Raw genomic sequence first — 24,023 nt, 5'->3', positions numbered from 1 at the left:
ATTTCCAAAAGACCCTCGGCTCAAGAGAAAGTATAGCAAAAAAGGTCAGATAAAGACAAATAATTCAAAGCAGTATGAAAGTGAAAATAACGAAAGCGGAAAAGTCATGATAAAGCAATCTGAAAAAAAAAAAATAACTACTATAGATAAATAAGATTATCGAAGTATAAATATATGCATAAGATTATCGGAGTACAAATATATGCATTAACATATAATTAAATAAAACAAAATATATTACTCACTCTGTTTCAATTTATGTGAACTTATTTCCTTTTTAGTCCGTGTTAAAATGAATGACCTCTTTCCTAATTTGGAAACAAATTCACTTTATGAAATGATTTACAGCCATATAAATATTCAAGACTTATTTTGAACCATAAATTTTAAAAGTCTTCATTCTTTTTAAATATTATGTCAATTTAAATGGGTTCATATAAATTAAAACGGATGGAGTACTTTATGTGGATAAGCATGAGTATTATGAGTTGTGGAGGGTGTTGAAGATAGAACGAAAAAGGGCGACAAAAAGATAGAATATTATTTTTGGTTTCACAAAGATGTACTTTTTAACTTTTACAGAACAGAGAGTTTCTTAATATTCAAAAGTGCAATCATTTTCCGGCGCAGTTGATTACGGTAATATGCCAGAGAATACTTGTACTCTTCTAGATTTGATGGAATTCAAATCAAACATTCTACTAGAATTTAACTCATATATATATATATATATATATTCACTACTATTGTTCTATCAGGTTACTCAAACAAATAATTTATCTTATTTTTAAAGAGTAAGTTCTACTCCCTCTGTTTCAACTTTCAATTTATCCTATCGTTTTCGAATTATGAGAGTCAAACTTTATAATTTTAACTATAAATTTTTACATAGATTTTTTAAATTTATAAAAATAAAATTTATATATTTAGAAGTTGCATAAAAAATACTATAAGTCATGATAATTTATAAACCAAATAATTTAGAAAAAATTTAAGAAAAATGTGATCAAAGAACCACCTTGTAGACTTTTTAATGATCAAAGGTTCACATGAATTGAAACAGATGGAGTATTTATACAGACATAGTATTATTATAAGATAATTATAGATAAGTTTTTCTAAATAAGCATTAATGGTGACCTAGTAAACGTTGCCACTAGCCTGGGCTATAACAAATAAACATACAAGAGAAAATTACAGTTAGTTTCATTTGTTTTCATTAACATTAAAACGTCTGAATCTAAATGCACACCTGAATGATTAATATATTGTCTATAGATCTGAACACTAAATGATTAAGATTGTGTATTTTTCAATATCTGAATGTGCATAATGTATTTATTTAAACATAATAAATATAAAATTAAAATTAAAAAAATAACTACATATTAGAAAATAAATACAAATTTAATAAAATAAAAATATTACTGTATTTGATAAAAAAAAGTGAAAATTTTATGTTTGATAGTAATAATGAAGATGCTTTGTAGTGGTAATGGGTAGGGGTTTTGCGGGAGTACGTGGTGGTGGGAGGGTTGTGGGAGTAGTGATGGGATGGGTCGAGGGGTCGGGTGAGGGGTGGGTGGTGTTGAGGGTGGTTGGGGGTAGGTGTAGGCGGGGGGTAGGGTGGACGTGGTGAATGGGGTGGGTGTTGGGTGGGTTGTGGGGTGGGGGTAGGTGGATAGTAGTGCGGGGATGGGTGGTGGGTAGGTGAAGTGGGGGATGGGGTGGTGGTGGGTGGGTTGTGAGGTGGAGGGTAGGTGGGTAGTGGTAGGGGGTTGGGGTTGGGGTGGTGGAGTAGGGGTGGGGTGGGGTGGAGTAGGTGGTAAAAATTATCTATACAAAATACCTCTTAATGATATTAAGACTTTGTTCAAGATCTTAATGATTAAGACCTATTCAGACCAAATAAGTGCTTATATCTTAATGTAAACAAATGCACTTAATGGCCTAAGGTCTGAACCATTCAGATTCAAACCTCTATTAAGTGCAAAAAAATGAGGCCTAAATACTATTCAGTCATCTAGTTTAGAAAATATGTACACAGTGCATAGGTAGATTTTATTTTATACTGAATATACATATACTATACGTACCTATACACAACATATACAGCCAAAAGGTACACCTTATACTAAATATACATATCTTATACATACTTATACATAACATATATAGCCAAAGTATATAGGTAGTGTATACTTCGGCCATATTGATAAACTAGTTGACCGTTTTAATAAAAAATATACTCTGGTACATCATCTATCATGTCATTCAACAGATATCGATGGGTAAATCTCTTAAAAATAAAGGTATATGATCTTGAAAATAAAACATGCTATCTCTCATAACATGTAAATACCACCTTATTACATTGTAAACATTTTCATACACTAATGATTATATAACTTATTAAATTTAAAGATGCTTACCTAAAAATATCATTTGAATGACCTAATAATGGGTATAACGATATATATAACTTAAACTCATCTCACAATCCACTCTTTATGAAGATTTACACATAATTATCTTTTGAGTAATTTGATGGCACAATTTTTTTATACTATCAGTTTTTAATTGTATGTTGAATCTCCGACTTCTATTGTATGCTTAACTTTATTACTCTCTCTGTCTCAATTTATGTGATACACTTTCTTTTTTAGTTTGTCCCAAAAAGAATGAGAAAACTTCTCATTTTACTCTTAATGAAATAAACTATAGCCACACACATATCTATGAGTTGTTTTAGATCATAAGTTTCAAAAGTCTTCCTTCCTTTCTTCAACTCCGTGTCTAATCAAACTATATTACATAAATTAAAATGGAGAGATGTCTCAATAAAAATCTTGACTCCGTCACTCCTATCAAACTCAGTCTAGCCTCTTATATATTCCCTTGCTATTATTTTTGTTTGTTTTGGTTTGGGGTCCCTAGATGAGAACCAAAGGTAAAAGAAGAAAAAAAAAAGACAGCCTTTCTTTTTCAGTCTATTCCATTGTCTCTCCATTACTGAGGCCAAGGGTCCCAAAAAGATGAAAAAGAAGAACCTCTGCAACTGCTAGAATATCTACAGTGTCTGTTTGACCTCATATGGTTCAACACACATACAACAACAAGATTCTTAGACCTATATAACATCACGTTGAAAAGTCGCTATTTTTTCTATAAGCTCTAACGTTTTAATTCTACGAACCTTCATGCGTACATTAATATATGAAATATATGGATTATCCTACGAGTTAAAATAAACGGACCAAAGTTCCTTTTAAGCTTTGTTAGTTGAACTATTCAAAAATATTGTATTGTTTTTGTGTCTGCTTTTTATCAGCCAAAAGTATTGTGTAAATTAAGAGGCAAGTGTATTCATGATGGGATTTGGGGTGTTACATTGGTTGAGATGTGGTGTTGGCTTGAAAAAAAAAAAAAAAAAACTTAAATATGCTACTGAACTTAACGAGGTCAAAATCTGGTACTAATTAGATAAGTTGGGATTCCGTTAATGATTAATGAAACGTATTGTGTAACGAGTGGCACATGTAAGTCATTTCGTTAAGTTTATTGGTATAGTTGAGCCTTTTACCTCATAGTTACTCTTATAGTGACTAACTTAAAGCGGCATGCAGTAAACGAGTACTTTACACTGTTGAGCTTGCACCATGCTCAAATTTTGCTTATAATCATAATTTTTTTCCTTTTTTGGCAAATATAATCATAATCTTCTGGGACGTGAATTATATATACTAGTATTAATTTAGAGCCTGTTTGGATGGGCTTATTTTAAGCAGCTTATAAGTTGTTTGCCCAACTTATTTTTTTTTTATAAAGTTCTTTTTTATAAATGAAAATTTAACGCCTAATTATTTTTTTTTTATTTTAAGTATAAAATGATTTTTAAGTTTACCCAAACACTCGAAAAATCGAAAACAAATTTATAAAGAACTTATAAAGCCCAATCCAAACGGGCTCTTAAAATGCACAAGTAGTTTACTTTTTAATCTCTTTAACTTATAATTACTCCTACTATTTGATTTGATCAATCACAACTTATTTTAGTTATAAGTTCATAATAAGCTGCAGTAAACGAGTACTTTACACTATAGAGCTCGCACCATGCTCAAACTTTGCTCATAATTTTAATTAATCTTTTGGGACGTGAAATTGGATAGTATTAATTTATAATTATGCATAAGCAGTTTACTTTTTCCACGTGATATTAAACAATAATAACTATGAGTATAAGACCAAAGTAAGTAATTCCAAACAAGCACAGCTGGTGGATGGTCACTTATTAGTGCTGGTTAAACACACAACATCACATTTCAGCTTTATCCAACAGTCAAAGTCAAATGTTTCCAATAAATGCATTTTCGTTTTCAAAGTGAAAAGCTTGAAACTTAAAATTGTAAAAGCTCTAACTTTAGAGATGGAAAAAATATTAATCCGTGGTTTAAATTCATAATAATAGGAAAAAATAAACAAAAAGGAGCTAGGAACATCATGTCAACTAAATTTAAATAAAAGCTAACAAACATTTTCTTTTTGCAATTTAAGAAAGGTAAAAAAAAGTTACTTACACCATTAGATAGTTTATAAGGCAATAACATGTAAATCTCTACTATAAAAAATAACCTGTTATATATAGTATGTCAAAGTTACTGATGGTGTAAATAATCTTTAACACTTTCAATGCACATAACTTAACCATTTAAAATTACAAAGGATTTATGTTATGTACATAATCGCTAATCAGAGGCGAATCCAGGATTTCAAGAGAATGAGTTCACAATTGCTTTTAAGATAACATATAAAATTCATTAATACATCAACTTGGCAAGCAAAAGATAATTAATTACATTTTTTAATGAAGTAAGTTGTTTTATAATCACAATGACATCATAGAGATGCATAGCTACAAAAGAGGAAATATCAGCTCATACAAAGAAAAAAATTGGAACTTTACGAAATAAAGAAAAAAAATTAATTAGAAATAATATAAAAATGGAAAATATTTTTTGCCTTTTGTGTAAATTACAACTAAAGAAGAAAAGGGTTTAGAAATAATAAAAAAGTGTAGCACGTCAGATTGGATCCCTCGACTTTGAGGAATAAAACCCAGCCCTAATCAGTGCTCCACTTGCCTGGTTTGATCATGTGTTCTTTAGTTAATATTAGATATATTTTCAGAATTATACACATAATATATCGAATTTAATCGAGTGATCATGGGTTCACGTGACCCCATTTTTCTACATAAATTCGTCTCTGCTGCTAATATAATAAGTTTTTTACATCATCAGTGTGATTTAATCCATTTAGCAAGTTATTTATACCATCCATTTTAGGTTACTAATCGGTGCTATTAAATAAAGTTACTTGTCGTAACCTTTTGATTGATCTGGTTATTTACATATTTTTGCATCGTCGTGCGATACATAGATCTTAAATTCAATTTCAATTTTTTTTTTTATTAAGTATTATGATAAAAAGGGCATCAAGAGCGTTATAATACAAGTTTTAATTGAAGGAATAAATGGATCAGAATAAATGAGAGATAGAAAATGGAAGTTTCATTGGAAGAAAGTATAAAAATGACAACAAAAAATTTCATATTTGGCAACAACTTAGTTTTATTGTTGGTAAATGAACTTTTTTGTTGCTAGAGAATTTAATTTTGTTGTCATAGTATTGATTATTGTTGCAAAAATTAATTTTGGCAACAAAAAAAAAAGTTGTTGCACGACGTTATTCTGATAACAAAGTTGGGAAAAGTCATGAACAAAAAAAAAATTGTTGTCAAAAGTACTTTTTGCAACAATAATCAATCTATGATAACAAAAATAATTTTGTTGTCAATTTTTTTTCTTGTAGTGTTTTTTTCTTTTTTTTTTCTTTTTCAGTCTGGTGTTCAGTATTCGTTATTGGGCCCGATTAAATTCACATTTGTTCCTGGAGTCCATATTTAGGGGTAAAGTGCTCCATAATAAAGATAATTTTATATTCAAGACTTAAATTCGAGACCTCTAGTTAAGGATGAAAAAAAAAATGAAAGTTTATTTTCAATCAAGATGGTGTGAAAAAGAAGACATTATATTCTATGGTGGGTACGAAAGGTATATTTCACACGTTTAAAAAGCTGTGATAAAGAAAGGTGTAAGCAAAGACAAAACCAAGAATCTGGAAAGTCTAAGAAAAGGAATTGCATTTTTCTTTCTAAGGTATTATTGATAGAACTTTGATTTAATATACGTGTTCATCATTCTTCTAATCAGAAGTCAAACATGTTGAATATTTTAAGTACTCTGTCAGCTTCAAAAAAAAAAAAGTCAGATTAATCAACTGCTGTATTCGATTTTCTGCTTTAATGTGAATGCCAACAAAATCACGTATAAAGTTTAACTTTATACATTAATAGTGTGAATTGTTTACATAATCGATCGTAGGAGTGTACACACACTATAAAAAATTGGGTAAATTGTGAAGGTTGAAAGTTACAATTCGCAGAGGTTTTAGCCTTCTTTAGCAAATAGCGGAGGTTAAAACCTTCATAAATTGTAACTTTCAACCTCCGCAAATTACTCATTTTTTGTAATGACAAGTTGGATTTGTTTGATTTTTTTATTTAAAACCCAAACCAAGCTAAATATGTCGTTTTTCTTAAATCGATAAACCAAGTCAAACCAATAAGAGTCAACCTTTTTGGTTTGGTTCGGGAAAAGAAATGTGAATTAAGTCATGGCAGTATGCTAAAATACGGTTTAACCAAACTGTAAAAATAATGAAAATTCATAAAACGAATACTACATAGTAATATAATGAAAATGCATATGGTTTGATTTGGGCTTTTATTTGAGTTACTAAAGGGCAATTTGCCGGATTGTCCTTCGTTGGGGTGGTCTTTAATTTTTATCTCTGGTGGTCTTTAATTTTTGCTTTGCTAAAAATTTCTTAGTTTCGGGTTCGAACTCCTGCTCAATAAAAAATTAAAAAAAATTGGCAAGGTAGAGTTTTGAAGGCAAAACTCTGCTTTAAGGCAGAATTTTGGCCTAAAGGCAGAGTTTTGTCGCAAAACTCGCCTTTGCGAAAATTCCCACCCCCCCCCCCCCCTTTTTTTTTTTTTTAATCGAAATGTGGTTTGAATCTGAACCCGCAATTATTAGAGGGAAAAATTAAAGACTACCAATTTGAAGGACAAAAATTAAATACCATCCCAAATGAAGGCCAATCCACGCAAAAAAAAGGTTACTAAATGGGGTCATTTGCACGGTTGTCCTTCAAAGGCACTGGCCTTTAATTTTTGTCCCTCAAATTGGCGGTCTTTAATTTTTGTCATTCACTTAATACCCCGAGGTCTTGGGTTCAAACCCCGGCTCAATTAAAAAAAAAAAAAGGAATTTCGCAAAGCAGAGTTTCGTAGCAAAATTAGGCCTATTCTGGAAAAAGTTAGGCCTTAAGCCAAAGTTTTGCGAAATTTCAATTGAATAATATATATATAAATTTACAGCCCATAACTACTTCTAAGACTTATTTATTAGTAATAGCTAACTTTTTTTATTATTATTTTTGGTAGCTTAATTATTTATCAATTTACCATCTATAACTTGTTTTTATAACTACAGTATATTTCCCTAAAAATAAGGTACCTCTCTCTCACTTACCTACAATCTTCTTCTTCTTTTTTTTAAATATTTTTCTCTCACGTATCAAATCTATTTTCTCCCTAACCCCTCTTTCTCTCTTCGTTCCATCTCCTAGATTTTCTCTCACCTACCAAATTTATTTTCTCCCTCACCTCTCTTTCCCACTCTGTTCCATCACCTACCCTAGATCTCATTTTCTCTTAAAAATCAAAAGAATCCTATAGTAGTAGCAGCAGCCATGGTCAACGAAAAAAAGAGCTCTACAACGGTGAAGGACGAGGGAGTGAAGCTTTATTAACTAGTCCAATTGAAAGTCTTTGTTCATTATCTCCGAAAATCAACAACACTTTCTACTACTTGATTGTTCATGCGCAACACTCTCTTGGCATCTCGTTCTTTGTAGCTCATACCCAAAAGTAAGGACAAAGCTTCATCTAGAATTTGAAGCTGCAAAAACTTGGCTTGAGCAGATGTCAAGGCTTTCTAGATTTTTCAATCTGACTGTTATGATATGCCACCACTCCTTCTAGTAGCTCCAGCTTCAAATGTAAGGCAATCTCCAGATAATGTTCTTTTTGTAGCAATCTGAGACGACTCGTTTCTTTCCCATGAGAACACCATTGATGAGAGTTGTGGAGCTTCATGCCTACCAAGTGGTTGATAAAATGTTTCAAAGATATTTCAAAGGTATTTTTGTGTATTAACAAACAGTATATCTAATTTTCAGTATATTTTAGTATATTATTTCGCTGTATTTCAATGTATTTATCTTTTTTTGGTGTAAATATAGTGAATGTTCCAAATATAGAGCCTATTTTTACTACACTTTGTTTTCATGACTTTTGTATTTCGCTGTATTCCAATGTATTTCTGCATTTTGTATTTCTAATTTATGAAACAGTTGCTGATATATTTCATTGTATATACACATACTACAACTTTATATTTCTTAGACAGTCAACCATATTTCATTATATTTCAGCGTATATTTTTCTGTATTTAGAAATTTTTAGATCTTTAGTGGTTTTTGAATTCAAAAAGTTTTGATTGTGATAAGTTGAGAGAGATTCGTAAGCTTTTATCGAAGAACAACCGTTATGCGTGATTTATGGGAAGTTTTGAATTGAATCCCATAATTTAAAAAAAAAAAAAAAACTGTTCCATAAATAGGGCCTGATTTTACTCTTCAGTCATTTATGTGAAATATGGTTGATTTAATTTGACTTACTATTTAAAAAGGAAAAGAATATTATGTTCCAAAAATATAGCCTATTTTTTCTTTCAGAATTTTAAAAAAAAAACTATGTTCCAAAAATAGAGCCTAAATTTACTCTAACATGTTTTGTATTTCTCTGTATTTCGCTGCGTTTCACTGTATTTCACTTTTTTTTTTTTTTTTTTTTTTTGCCTTAATGCAAACCTCTACCTTCAAGCATAAGACAAAAAAATCTTTGCCTTAAGGAAGAGTTTAGCCATACCTGAAGCAAACTCTACCCCCCCCCCCCCCCCCCCCCCCCCCCCCCCTCTTAAGGCAAGAGTTTGTTTGCCCGATCGCAGAATTTTAAAGCTTTGCCTTGCTGCGTAGTTTAAAGAAACTCGCCTTGCGAATTCGTACTTATATCTTGCGATTTTTCTTTTTAATTTTTGACTAAGCGGAGATTCGAATTCAAAATTAAGGAATCTTTAGCAGAGAATAAAAACTAAAAGACCACCAATTTGAGGGGCAAAAATTAAAGAACAGTGCCTTTGACGGTGATAGGTATTCCACACAAAAAAATGTACTAAAACAGTTGTCTAGCAAAAACTTTAGTGTAATATATACTCCCTCTGTTTCAATTTATATGAACCCATTTGACTGGACACGACATTTAAGAAAGAGGAAAGACTTTTGAAACTTGTGGTTCAAAATAAGTCTTGAATATTTGTGTGGCTGTAAATCATTCATAAAGTGAATTTATTTCCAAATTAAGAAAAAAGTCATTCATTTTGACACGGACTAAAAAAGAAATAGATTCACATAAATTGAAACAGAGGGAGTATAACACTTTGGCAATTTTGTCCAATTTTGCAATTTTGTTTGACACTGACCGTAATTTTTTCATGTCTTTTAACTATTTTAAATTATTAATTATTGTGACTTGTAGTACTTTTTACGTAGTTTTCAAATATGTAAATTTTATTTCAAAAAATTTAAAGATTCTAAGTTCAAACACATGGTCAAAAAATTAAAAGTTTGAAGCTTTCTTAAAAGTCGTCACAAACATATTGGAGGACGGAGTACTACTTATCAACTATGTTGTGCAGACTCTTCAGTAATGTTGAAAGGTGCATATCGGATCCTCCAAAAATAGATTATTTTCGGAGGATCTGACATGGGTGCGCAACATTTTTTAAGAGTCCGAGAAATATAGCTTATCAATCCCTTGTTTAATTCTAGTGAAAACTCACCAATTGTAAGTGATCCACTTGATTTTTAGCAGAGAAATTCAAATTGTTCTATTGTTGAAATTAATAAGAATAAATTGAACAGAGTGCAATACATTGATTCAGATTAAATCACTAGCACAAATACAATCACCAACAGCTACATTTCGATTGAATCTACTCCTTTTTCGATTTGGAGAGAGCTTTCTTTCTCTGTCCAAGCATGTAACCATACATGTGGGGACTGCCTGCAATTCCAAATATAGCAAAGTAATCAAAATCTAAATCAGAAAACATGGTCAGTCATGCCATATATTATCTTTGGATTTGTTCACACGGAAGGGTAAAAGGTTAACAAAAAGAGCGACGTTTAAGGCTTAGAAGAAGAGAATTGTAGCTAAAATATACTTGCCTGGGACATAGATACCGAGTGCAACAAGTCCTGCATAATAGTAATCGAAAGAGTAGTTCCATTTGTTTGGCATCCTAAGAGAATACTTCCCAGATTCCTAGAAAAAAAATTAGTTAAGATTAGAAGATAAACTATGCATATACAGTTAGACATCTCTATAATAACATTTCTCTATAATGACCAAAGTTTTCATGGGAGCAGATATTTCATGTTGTGTTATATTATATGTTCTCTATAACAGCATTTCGCTATAGCAGCCAAAAGATATTTGGACAAACGACGGCGTTATAAAGTGGTTGGACTGTACGCAGGACAATCAGAAGTGGTGGCAACAGCCCAATAAACTAGATATATATATATATATAGTTGCAGAAATTTATACACAAGTGTCTCTGAGATGCCATGATAAAAACTATAAAACAAATCTGTTTTGATCTCAAGACAGGAGGGGAACAGGGCACTATTGGAAGTCTATGGATACAACAAAGTGTTTATACTACACAAAAAATCATTTGTGATCATTACTTGTTTAGGCAAAATTTCCAACTTATTTTGCAAAACCAAATATGACAGAAAATATTCAAAGGAAAAAAGTGCTTCTCAAACTCTTCAGAAACTTAATGATGTTTTTAGTAAATGACTTATTCTGTATGAGGCTATGAGTCGAAAGAGAGACATGTTGTTTTAGTAAGTACCTTGATGTAAGGCAGAGCGCTGTATATTAAACCAACTTCACTTGTGATGCCACTTGGATACAGCAACAAGAAGGTACTATACCTACACGAAGAAAATCAATACCCGAACTTCAGCTTTGAGGTGCAAATCAAACTGAAAAGAACCTGCCAGAGAAGGTAATTGCCACTACTAGAGAAGAGAAAATGGGCACGAATCTGATGGGCTGTCTATTTATATAAAGGTTTGCATTTTAGTCCCATATATGATGCACTTGTGAACCCATCTCAATTACTTTTTCTTTTCTTTCCCCTTAAATCGTCACTTATTTTACATTCCGTTCCCTTCTTGATCATCTATAATGGCATTGTTCGCCCTCTCTATATAGGAATGGCGGAGCCAGAAATTCATTCAAAAAATATCTTATGCCGAGGGGATTCAATAACTTATACATATGCAACAAAAATAATTTTTGTCCTATTTACATAGTATAATTTTCCAACGAATTGAACCCCCTTGCACCCCTCTGCATCCGCCCTTGCTATATAGAACATTATAATTAAGATAGCATTTGATATTCCCATAAATGATGCACTTGTGAAAAATTTGTTGCTCTATCAAAATGATAGTTTCTTTTGTGTGGTCATTTGATAAGAAACGCAGGTGGTTCATCTCATTTATCAGGCTAACAAAGTTAAAGGGTCATACCTTAGCCACAAGAGCCAGGAAGGTGCAGAGCCAAATGCCTCTTTTGTCCCGAAAAATGAATATCGGATGATCTGAAGTTTGAACAGAGAAGAATATACCAATAATCAATATGTTGCTTAACCATGAGTTGATACAAACTATCAACACATTATTTAGATATGACTATGATCAGTTAACTTAAGCAGTCATGAAATGGCATTGTTAATAACAAAAGCGGCCCTTGGTCGCAGAGAGAGATTAGTGAATAGAAAGAAAGGGATGGGTAACTTTGTTATATTAAGATAATTTAGTGGACTATTTGGCTGCAGAAAAAATAAATGCATCAAGCAAACCGTCACCTGATTATCTACTATTATCCCTGGTATAGACTATAGAGTATTTCTAAATAATTTAACGGTCATCCGGTTTAACAATTTCAGAAAGCACAAGGACACTTTAATGGGAAATTGTTCCTTTCAACATTCATGTTGGCCCTTACCAATACAGAAAGGAAAAGCAAAAGACAAGTATAGTTAAGCTAACTCGCTCATCTGTGAGATAGCTCTCTACCCTCTCCTCTGCTCTCTTCCCATTTCTCCTTATCTCTCTCTTTGAAAAAATCTCTTGGTTGTCACTCTATTTGAAGAGACTGATTATTTATCCCCATGGGCATCTCATTGAGAACAAATAGAACTTGCTTAAAAATAATTAATCTTGCGATAGGATCCTCCGGAAGGATGATTGGAACGGTTAAATCTTACGTATCTCCCACCTGCCTTCCTCACCAACCTCGCACTTGTTGCTAACCAATTCAGCCTCAGATCTTAAGAGACTTGAAGTTTCACTAGATTCCGCACCGTATACAGAAGATAAAGGCTAATATCTTTATCCTGTGTTGATAACACCAAATTAAACTAAGATTGCAAGCAAAAACAATCAAGCCATGAACTAAGATTGAGGGTATTTTATCAATCTTATAATCATGAACTGTCAAATCCTCCTAGAGGTAGAAATAAATGCATACAAGGTGTTAAAAAGAAAAGCATACAAGGTATAAAGAATCTATATCTTTTCATTTGCCCAATAAAGCTCGATATCATAATCATTTGAGTGTCAAATCATTGAGAAATCAATCTTAATATAAACTTATAGTATAAGACTAGAAAAAATGTGCGGAAATATTAATGCTAATGGTTAATTTGAAGAAAAAAGGTGTTGCTCAGCTGCATACTACGACATGACATAAAAAATAAACAGAATCAATCTTTATCAAAAGAAAAGAATAAACAGAATCAAGGCACCGTTAATAATGTTTTCTCCATCTATATTCCGAGGTATCTTCGATCTGTTTTAATTGTTATTATAACAAGAGGTTTTCACTGCAACAAGGTGTGGTGGAAATAAAGTCTAGAGAAGAGCATATCTGGTAAGAGAACTGATTTTTTTCTTTCTTTTTGATTAATAAATTGATGCTCTAACAATTGCAGTTATTGTCAGGAAACTTGAAAGCTCAAGTTACTATAAATAAACATCACAACATAAATAAAGCTTGAAGCTTATAAATAAGCAAGCTCACCTCCGTTATAGACCAGCTAATCACCAGTGAACTAACAAGAATATGAGACCGGAGCTGCATCAACAAGCCAAGTTGTTAGTAAAAATACTTTTATATTGTCATGTAGAAATTCGAGGAAAATTATCAAGCTAACCTCAGGGAAACTCCATAGAATACCCCAAGTTACATATAATCTTGAACCTATCTGTGGAAGAGTTGCTGATACTGGAGATCTTACCAAACCTAGTTAAAGGCGAATGAACAAAAATAGATTATTACTTTAGTTTAACCACAAAATCTTCTCTTTATGCGTATTTAGGCTTGGGATCAAGTAAACTTACCCACTAAACCATGAAGTATCTGTTCCGCCGTTCATGTGAAAAAAGAAAATTAACATGTTAGCATCCTGGTCACATTCATTTGATGATAGTAACACCATACAAACAAATATATTAAAATCACTGTTCAACATATATTAAGAAAATCCATTAGCATATCATAAGAGGATGGAGACAGCACAAACAACCAGCTGTACGTGAGTTGCAACTAGGACTTTATGCAATACCAGTAGCAGCAAAAACCAATGAAACATTCTAAAACTTCTTTAAAAATGAAAATACACATTAGAATTAAGTAATTATTATTAATCTTTAGAAGGAAAAGCAATTCATTAGATAGATCTTACAAAAGGAGGTACTCCCTCCGTCCCAAAATACATGTCATGTTTCGCTTCTCGAGAGTCAATTTGACTAATTTTCAGAGCTAAATTGGATTATATTAGTTAAACATTTTAAAATAAAATTTAGATATTTGAAAACTATACGAAATGTACCATAAGTTGCAAGTCTTATATAAATATGGTGAAAAAATACATCTTAAAATATTGGTCAAAGTTCATAGAGCAAAAATTTCGAGAGGCAAAAAGTGCAAGTATTTTGGGATAGAGGGAGGAGTATCATCTTTTAGAGTTTATTTTTCCACTAAGATTCTGTAGTTCATTATGTACACATTCAACCAAAAAATTCAGTGAAAAAAAAAAGTATCTTTTGGGATTAAAAAAGAAAAAGATTTTAGCAACACTAAATTTAACTGAATGTTCTGCCCATACTAACTCATTCTAAGGGTGATGGGAAAGGAGAGGTAAGAGTGTCAACTACCTCAACAACTTTCAGCTACATTCCTTCAAAAAAATTGCCACATTTGAACCAACATCTTTGAATATGAAAAGAGATCTAATTGGTGAAATTTCCTAAAACAGATGTTCCTCATATCTCTTAAAGATTCAACCTTTTTAGGTAAACTGAATCATAAATGTAAATGACTAGAATTTCATTTATCATCAACCACATCTATCAACTAATCATATACTATCATACCCAACATTTATACAGAAAAGAGCATTCCAACCCCCCCCCCCCCCCCCACACACACACACACACACACAAAAAAAAAAAAAAAATCAGCTATTATTTTTATTTACATTATTAAAACATAGTCTTGGTGGGATTTACCTCTAAAATGGCGGCGGTTTGAGCTAAAAGAAGAGGCTTTTCGACAGCATCATAGACATGTTCATGCCCAGACTCTTTCAGAGTTTTCACAGCAAGATAAAATACTTGAAACCTGAAATTTCCAATTACCCAAATTAAAATTGAAAAAAAAAAAAAAAGAGTAGAACAACAGAGAGATCTCAGATCTACAATCAACTTACAATGAAAAAAACAAAACAAATCAATCAACTATATTTCAGTCCCAAAAAGATTCATATCTTTGTAACCATAACCACTATATTCAAACCCATTTTATCAAAAGTTTAACTACACTCAGGTGCCAATGTAGCGCAGAACATAAATTTATGTGTCAAATTTCATTAAATTGCAATAAATGGTAGGTCTAAACCCATAATTTGAAAAAATACAATAAGTTCAATACTAAGAAACCTTAATCTTTAAAGTTTAAATATTTAATGCTAAGAACCTTAAAAATTAAATCTATAAAGTTTAAATCTGTAACGCTAAGAACCTTAAAAATTGAATCCATAGATTTATAAATTTTCAATGCCAAGAACCATACAAATTGAACCTACAAAGTTTAAATCTTTAATGCTAAGAAACTTAAAAATTGAAGCTTTAAAGTTTAAATCTTTAGTGCTAAGAACCTTAAAAAATAAATCCATAAAGTTTAAATCCTAAGGTGACTAAGAAAAAAAAATAGAGATGCAACAAGATTACAAAAAATAAGCAGTGGGTATTGAACTTTACCATCCAACGTATAGCGGAGCATAAATTTATGCGTAAATTTTTTTTAAAACTGCAGCAAATGGTAGGTCTGAACCAAAATTTGAAAAATACAATGCCTTCAATGCTAAGAACCTTAAAAATTAAATCTTGAATCTTAAATCGGCCTTAAAAAATAGATATACAAGAAGATGGAAAGAAAAATAAGAGAGTGAATATTGAACTTTACCATCTAATAATATTATGCGTAAAAAATTATTAAAATTGTAAAAAATAATAAGTCTTGAACCCATAATTTGAAAAATACGATGGATTCAATACCAAGAACCTTGAAAATTGAATCTTTAATACTAACAACATTAAAAATTAAACTCATAAAGTTTAAATCATAAATTCGCCGTTATCAGCCTAACTGAAAAAAAAAAAAGGAGATGCAAGAAGATGGAAAGAAAAATAAGAGGTGGGTATTAAAGTTTACCATCCAAAAAAGACAGTCCAATTATAAAGAGTGAGGTAAATACGTCTAAGAGCCGATAAAACTCCAGCCATTGAAGAACACCAAGAAGCTTCAAAATTATGTAACACAGTTTAGAAGTAACAGAGAGAATAAAAACCCAATAAGGTATTTGAAGAAGACAGGTAAATATAATAATGAGTAATTAATCATTGTAGGTGAGTAGATGAACTACATTCAGATCAACTGTCAAACGCTCAGCTGACACATTTTTTCATTCAAAATTAGGCAACCTTATTAATGTCGATGTGAAAACAGTGAGAAAACGACAAAAATGGTACTTTATGACCATGTACTTAACAATAACGGTCCTTGAAGTTTACTAAAAGTTACTCATTCCATTCCGATTTAATGTCTTAGTTTGACTGGATACTGAGTTTTAGAAATATATAGAGATTTTTTAATCTTGTGGTTCTAAATAAAAGATGTGTGTAATGTACCAAAATGTTCTAAGAATCTTGTGATTTTAAACTTGTTATGTTCAAAGGTTTTAAAAGGCGTTTTCAGGGCGAGCCCTGGGGCAGGGCGTATCAAAAATGCCCCGGGCGATGGGTCGGGGCGAAAGCCTCCAAAGGCGTACGCCCGGAATTCGGGGGCGTAAGCCCCGAGTTTGGGCGAGTTTTTTTTGTTGGGGCGTGTTGGGGCGTAAGCCCGTAAAACTTCTTCGATCTAAAACGAAATTTGTTAAATAAGTCCTTAATATAATGCCCAAATTCTCAAAAGTCAACATGTAATTACTCAAATGTTTTAAAAAGGAACTGAAACATTAAATTTAAAACTCAAGACTTTTTTTTATTGCTAGAATGCCTAATATATATTCTTTTCTAATTATTTATATTGTCTTCTATCTCAAAAAAGTAAAAAGGAACTTGAAACATTGTAAATAGCGTATAATAGATTGTTCTAATTAGTTTTTTTGTGGGGGTGGAGCATATATATATATATATATATATATATATATATATATATATATATTTTTTTTTCAATTATTTATCTTGTCTTCTACTATCTCAAAAAGTAACGAACGAAATACTGTACTTGTAAGTAGCGTATAATAGATTGTTCTAATTAGTTTTTTTTTTTTGGTTTGTGTGTGGGGGGGGGGGGGGGGGTTGGAGCATATATATATATATATATATATATATATATATATATATATATATATATATATCACTTATTTATAATTTTCTTCAATTTTTTACGCTATTTCACCTATTTAAAAGTATTTATTATAATTATATCATTTTATAAAATACTAAAAATTAAAACCCCATGGGGCTTACGCCTCGTGCCTTGGCTTACGCCTCAAAAGATACGTGAAACGCCCCGCCTTACGCCTCGCCTTTTAAAACACTGGTCATGTATGGTGTTTGAATTGTCAACTTACTAAATATAGGCAGGAGACGCTCTTTTTGTGACAAACTTAAAAGGAAAGTAAGACATTTAAATTGGATGGGATGGAATGTACACTTTTAGTCTTTGTAAAAGATATTTACCGACCTATCTATTAGATTTGACGGAAATAATGAAAAAAAAAAGGGACAACTATAAACACTAAGAAAGTCCATCAAATTCTGAGAAATGCAACATAAAAAAACTACACTAGATGGTAAAATGATATGATGAATAGTAGAAATTACACTTCAAAAAACTGCACCAGATTCTAGAAATAAATTTAAAATTACAAAAACTTAAAAAAATGCACCTATAAATGCGAGTTTGCGCTAATTTCATAATTTTCCAAAGTTCCTGTCGAATATAACCGACATAGTTGGAGAAATATTTGATAGAGGGTAAAGTGTTAACTTTTGAAAACTTAAAGAACCAAAATTATTAAGTACAAACTTAAGGAACTATTTTGAAGTTATCCTCAAACATAAAGGAAAGTTTTTGTCAATTTCTCGTAAACAAAGGACGACGTCGTATGATATGGTCCGGTCTGGGGTACTAAAGAGAGTCGTCACAATCGAATTCTCAAGGACATTTATGGATATTGAAAATTCGAAATTGAGATGATTATTTCGTCATATAGTTAGTTAGGTAAATAATTTCTACTTTTAGATATCACTATTATAGCATGAAATGATTGACGCAAACCTCTAAAATTTGAATACAATAGTAAAATATTATAAGAATTTATTATATTTTATTTTTGATTTCTTACTTATGAGGAAGAGGGCAGTGGAGTTGCATGTGAGGAAGGGCGTGTCTATTTCTGAAAATCAGTTCGGATTCATGTCGGGACGTTCGACTACAGAAGCTATCCATTTTGTTCTGAGGCTGGTGGAGCAGTACAGAGAGAGGAAGAAGGACCTACACATGGTGTTCATCGACCTAGAAAAGGCATATGACAAAGTCCCGAGGGAGGTTTTATGAAAATGCTTGGAGACTAAAGGTGTGCCGGTGACGTATAGTAGAGCGATCAAGGACATGTACGATGGAGTTAAGGCCTTGGTGAGGACATCGGGAGGAGACTCAGAGCATTTTCCAGTTGTGATGGGCTTGCATCAGGATCAACTCTCAACCCGTTTTTATTTGCTTTAGTGACGAATGAACTGACGCGAAAAATTCAAGATGAGGTGCTAAGTGTGCCGCATGAATTGAAATAGATAGATGGAAAATATTTTCTTTTATTAGTCGAATTACTTACCTTAAAAAGAAGCAGGTGTCATGATTCAAAAAACAGTTGGGACGGTTCATATTTTAAAGAGAATACAAGTGATAGATATAAAATTAGGCCAACCTCCAAAAAAATCACAACTAAAATATTTAACCAAATCTAGCTAAAATAAATAGAGACTTTAATGAGTTTTGATTTTGTCCGTCTATTTTTAATTTTATTTATTCATATAAAACACATGTAATATGACACACAGGGGCAGATCTAGGGCCTGCCCCTGTTTGTCATATTACCGTATATATAAGATATTTTTTCATTTTTTTATGTGCATATTTGGATTTTGAACACCTTAAAAAATAAGAAAAGAGAAGAGGGTGGTTCAGTGATTTAGGATGTTCAAAATTCACCTTGAGGTTCCAAGTTCAAATTTCAGTCAATACATTTTTATTTTTCGAACCCCTTCAGTGATAATCCTAGAACCGCCACCGATGACACATATCTAATTGCAAGTAGCATTCAATATTTTCCTGCTGTTAGATGGTGACTGTTATCAACTAATGTAAATAACAAAATCGACAAATACTTTCGTTATTTAACTTTTTATGTTTATTTTTGTCATTCTTCTTTATAGGAAAGACAAGGTTTTTTGGAACTAGTTGATACCATGTTCATGTATTTTTTATTTGCTAATTTGCTATGGCTATGACTTATTTTGAAGCTAAATTAGCTCTCAACCATAGACTAATAATTAATTCTCTTTAATCTCCCAAATAACAAGAACTCTTGAGTTTTTTTTTCTTTTTTCTCTTTTAAGTTTCATTGTGCTTTCTCAATTCTCATGTTTGAAACTCTTCCTCTTTCCTAAGATATTTTTTTCTCTTTTGGGAAAAAAAAGAAGAGGAAGAGTTTCAACAATTATGTTAATTATTTAAAGAAGAGGAAGAAGAAAAAGATCAAGAATTGACAAGATGTTGCAAAGAGCTGCAAGCAATGCTTATTCATGGTGGGCAGCTAGTCACATTAGGACCAAACAATCCAAATGGCTTGAACAAAGCCTTCAAGGTATGGTTTTAACCAAAAAAAAAGGGATTTTGGTCTTGAAAAATTCTTATGGTTTTTTTTTTTGGTTGAAATTACAACATTGATTAAAAATGGCATAATGTAAATTGTATCTTTGGATGTTGTTGAGAAGAAAGATGGGAAATGCCGTTGAGAATTATGAGGTTTCAGGTTTTAATCTTATTAGAGGCATATTAGGTGATTTCTTTCTATATGTTCAAGTATTGGTGGACAGAGTTGCCCGATGCATGCATTGGTGGGAGGTAATAAGTATCTCATGGAATTAATTGAGGTGTGCGCAAGCTTACCCTAACACTACGCTTATAAAAATAAAAATAAAATAAAAAGTGAAAGGCTCATACTATTCAAGTATAAATATGATATGTCATCATAAGGCTAGTAATAATATTTTTGCTTACATTTTGATGAAGTCTGCAAGATTTTGGCAATATATTTCCTGACTTTCTCTCCTCTCCATGTTCTTTTTTGCTTACATTATAATGATTTTCATCCTCCATAATCTGTTCAATTTACAACCTGGCAGAAAAATGTTACCAAAGGTTTCTAAATATCTGCTAGAATACACAATCTTATTAGAATAATAATACTCCCTCTGTTTCAATTTGTTTGAACCTATTTCCTTTTTAGTCCGTGCTAAAATGAATGACATCTTTCCTAATTTGGAAATAAATTCACTTTATGAATGATTTACAACCACACAAATTTTCAAGGCTTATTTTGAACCACAAGTTTCAAAAGTCTTCCCTCTTTCTTAAATGTCGTGCCCAGTCAAATGGGTTCATATAAATTGAAATGGAGGGAGTATTCATTAATGACTACGCCTCGATCAATCCCAAGCTAGTCGTGGTCGATTGTATGAATCCTCAAATATCATAAATGCTCTATTTAGGTCCATAGTACTTAAGGATTATCTAACATTAGGATTCTTTCAAAGCTATGTTGCTCGGACATTCCAAAAATGTTGCCGCATCCATGTTGGATCCTCCAAAAAAGGCGCTACTTTTGGAGGATCCGACAGGCACCCCTCAACATTTTCAAAGAGTCCCAGCAACATAGTTTCAAAGTGATCAATGGTACTGTTGTCAATCAAATATGCATTTTCTTTTTCTCCTTGCATTTTCTCTTGCCTACAAATTCTTTTTGCTTGTTGAGTATGAAAACCAACAACTCCATTTATGTATATGTGGTGTTAACAGATATGCAAGGGAAAGTTGAAAGTGTGATTAAGCTCATTGAAGAGGATGGAGATTCATTTGCAAAAAGGGCAGAAATGTACTACAAGAAAAGACCAGAGCTGATAAACTTTGTTGAAGAATCCTATCGTGCCTACCGCGCATTGGCTGAACGATATGATCATTTATCGAAGGAACTTCAGACCGCGAACAACACCATCGCTACTATTTTCCCTGAACAGATTCAACAAGCAATGGAAGAGGAAGATGAATTTGGTGCCCCAAAAATGCCAAAAGAATTCACACAAATCCCACCAAGTGGATCAAAAGACTTGAAGGCTCTTATGTCTACTACCTCCAAACTAAGGCCAGGCAAAAAATCGTCCAAAACGGAAGATGTATCGAAATCTGGTTTGAACAAAAGCGAGGCTATTGAAGAGATCGACAGGCTTCAGAAAGACATATTGGCCTTACAAACTGTGAAAGAGTTCGTACGGAGCTCCTACAAAAATGGACTTGAAAAGTACAGGGGAATTGAAAACCAAATCATGGAAAAACAGCAAAAGATATATGAATTGGAGGACGAATTTGGTGAGGGTCGAGTTATTGAGGATGCCGAGGCTTGCACTTTGATGGCTGAAGCAGCATTACAATCCTGTCGAGAAACAATAACTCAGCTCCAAGAGAAACAAGATGTATATACACAAGAAGCACAAGGCGAATTCAAGAAAATCGAAGATTCTCGTAAGAAACTTAAGTCCTTTAGGCATAAGTATCTTCGCAATCAAACTGACGAACCAAAGACAAATATTGTTAATATCCCAAACCAAATAGAGTCGTTGGACAAGATTGACAACCAAATTGATGCGAGCTCTAAGGGGTCTAACGAGTTGTTAACAATATCACAATTGGCTGAAAAAATCGATGAGCTTGTGAATAAGGTGATCAGCCTAGAAACAGAAGTTACATCTCAGACTCTTTTAATTGACAGATTAAGAAGAGAAGCTGATGAACTCCAAAAACAAGTTCAGTCTTTGGAAGATGATAAGGCAGTTCTGACGGATGATACACACAATCTGAATATTAGGGTAACAGCGATAGAAGCAAAGTTGCAAACTATTGAGATCCTCAACAAAGATGTCGTAAACCAAAACAGTAGCCTTCAAACTCACTTTGTTGAAGCTAGTGCTAATATTGACCATTTATCCGGTAAATTGAGTAGTGTCAAACCAGATGAGGAGCTCGATGGGACAGATTCATCGCCAAATGACGTGACTACCCTTGTTGAAATCAAGTTAAAAGAAGATCCAGTAAAACAAAAAGATCATCCAAGTACAATAAAAACAGAAGATAATGCAGTTTGCAAAGAGCAACATTCCATTCTAAGTGACAAAGGGGCAGTTAAGAAAACCACAAAGAAGCATGTCACGTTTTTGCAGCCAACTCCAGCTGGAAAAGGCAACGAGCAAGTCTCGGATGAATCCGGAAGTAGTGTTTACGAGACACAAACAGAGAGAGTTGCGGAGAATGATGAACTTAACTGGCAACAGATGCTGTTGAGTGGATTGGATGATAAAGAAAATATTCTCTTAAATGACTATAAAACAATTCTCAAGAATTATAAGGAAGTTACAAAGAAGCTGAATGATATGGAGAAGAAAGATAGAGAAACCGAACTTGACCTCACACTTCAGATAAGAGAGTTTAAATATGCTATCACAAAGAGGGATGAGGAGATACATAATCTACGTCGAAAATTGAGTCTTTTACAGCAAGGAAATAAGTCCGAAAATAAAGAGCTGGAGGAAGAAAAATGCCAAGCATCTGATCCTTCATTTGCTCAAAACTTAAAACCCGAGGATCTGCCACAAAGGAAGGATGAGCGCGATAAAGAAGACATCAAGACGATTGTGGTTGATCAACGTGCATCAGTATCGCAAATTGAGGGAAAACTCCGGATGAGCATTAATGCAATACTAAACGAAAACTTGGATTTCTGGCTAAGATTCAGCTCAGCTTTCCATCAGATTCAAAAATTCAAGAATACAATCAACGACTTGCAGCGCGAAATATCTAAACTCAAAGACAAGGAAATGCAAGATAACAACAGCCTTAAAGTAGACACAAAATCAGAAATCAGGCCAATATATAAACACATGAAGGAGATTCAGTATGAGCTGACATTGTGGTTATCACAAACCTTATCACTGAAAGATGAACTAGAGCGCAAGTTCTTCGCTTTGTGCAGTATTCAGGACGAAATCGCAAAAGCACTAAAGGAGGGAGTTGCATTAGATGAATTCGGATTCAGCAGCCATCAAGCTGCAAAGTTCCAAGGTGAAATTTTCAACATGAAACAAGAGAACAACAAGGTAAGAGAGGAACTGGAAGCTGGTGTTCGTCGTGTAACTATACTTCAAGTAGACATCGAGAAGACTATAACACAGTTGGATCAAGAATTTGGACTTAATGGAAACCAATCACAACTGATGCACACAGTGAGTAAATCGAGAATTCCTTTGCACTCATTCATCTTTGGAACTAAACCAAAGAAGCAAAAGCGTTCAGTTTTTTCACGGATTAAAAGTTCTAGGTCCTGAGTACCTTTGTATAGAGCTTTTATTCTTGATCTTGTTTTTTCTTCTTCCTTTTGGTTTTTCCCATTTTTTTTTCTTTCCCAGGTTATACATGTATATGGAAGTTTGTTAATACTCTAAACCGGTATATTATTCTCTACAAGAATTCTGACCGACGTAAAATTATGGAATAAAAATTATGTTCGTGCTTGTCAAAGAGTATAGAAATGTTAACTTCACGAAAATTGGGTTTCTAAGACGCTAATTAATATTGTTTCAACTACTTTTTGAGAAATCAACATAGTTTGTGAAGTGTGAAGAGTTTGTGATCACAATTAAATATAAAATAAGAAAAGACTTGGCACAAATAATGGTACAGGAGTGTTAAACAATTGATTAAATGAGTTGATTATAGATTTCACCTATTAACCTGT

At 32.5% G+C, this 24,023-nt stretch overlaps 2 protein-coding genes and 1 long non-coding RNA gene across 5 annotated transcripts; 2 read left to right on the top strand and 1 right to left on the bottom strand.

The window, feature by feature from the left end:
* Positions 1–10,127: 10,127 nt before the first annotated feature.
* On the bottom strand, positions 10,128–16,372 carry LOC132060393 (very-long-chain (3R)-3-hydroxyacyl-CoA dehydratase PASTICCINO 2-like). Of its 3 annotated transcripts, XM_059453437.1 has the most exons (10): positions 16,317–16,372; positions 16,106–16,193; positions 14,902–15,013; positions 13,732–13,750; positions 13,545–13,633; positions 13,412–13,465; positions 11,857–11,927; positions 11,172–11,253; positions 10,473–10,573; positions 10,128–10,308 (listed from the first exon to the last, which is right to left on the bottom strand). In XM_059453437.1, the coding sequence occupies exons 2-10, from the start codon at positions 16,174–16,176 to the stop codon at positions 10,242–10,244; spliced, it is 666 nt and encodes a 221-aa protein (XP_059309420.1). In that variant the 5' UTR covers positions 16,177–16,193; positions 16,317–16,372; the 3' UTR covers positions 10,128–10,241. The 3 variants fall into 3 exon arrangements, with proteins under 3 accessions (XP_059309420.1, XP_059309419.1, XP_059309421.1); XM_059453436.1 differs by having other exon boundaries at positions 16,106–16,361; XM_059453438.1 differs by lacking the exon at positions 13,732–13,750 and having other exon boundaries at positions 13,545–13,636; positions 14,886–15,013; positions 16,106–16,364.
* Positions 13,540–15,070, top strand: LOC132060395 (uncharacterized). The gene is made up of 2 exons (XR_009415928.1): positions 13,540–13,636; positions 14,886–15,070. It is a non-coding gene; the product is annotated as an uncharacterized LOC132060395 (long non-coding RNA).
* A 3,147-nt stretch (positions 16,373–19,519) lies between the features above and the next one.
* LOC132060392 (kinase-interacting protein 1-like) lies at positions 19,520–23,786 on the top strand. Its single transcript, XM_059453435.1, has 2 exons — positions 19,520–19,823; positions 21,038–23,786. Exons 1-2 carry the CDS (start codon positions 19,730–19,732, stop codon positions 23,611–23,613), a joined length of 2,670 nt encoding a protein of 889 aa, XP_059309418.1. The 5' UTR covers positions 19,520–19,729; the 3' UTR covers positions 23,614–23,786.
* Positions 23,787–24,023: the final 237 nt, after the last annotated feature.

The sequence above is a fragment of the Lycium ferocissimum genome, chromosome 6, assembly GCF_029784015.1.
Source record: "Lycium ferocissimum isolate CSIRO_LF1 chromosome 6, AGI_CSIRO_Lferr_CH_V1, whole genome shotgun sequence".
Classification (NCBI taxonomy): domain Eukaryota; kingdom Viridiplantae; phylum Streptophyta; class Magnoliopsida; order Solanales; family Solanaceae; genus Lycium; species Lycium ferocissimum.
This window is presented reverse-complemented; position numbering and strand designations above follow the sequence as displayed.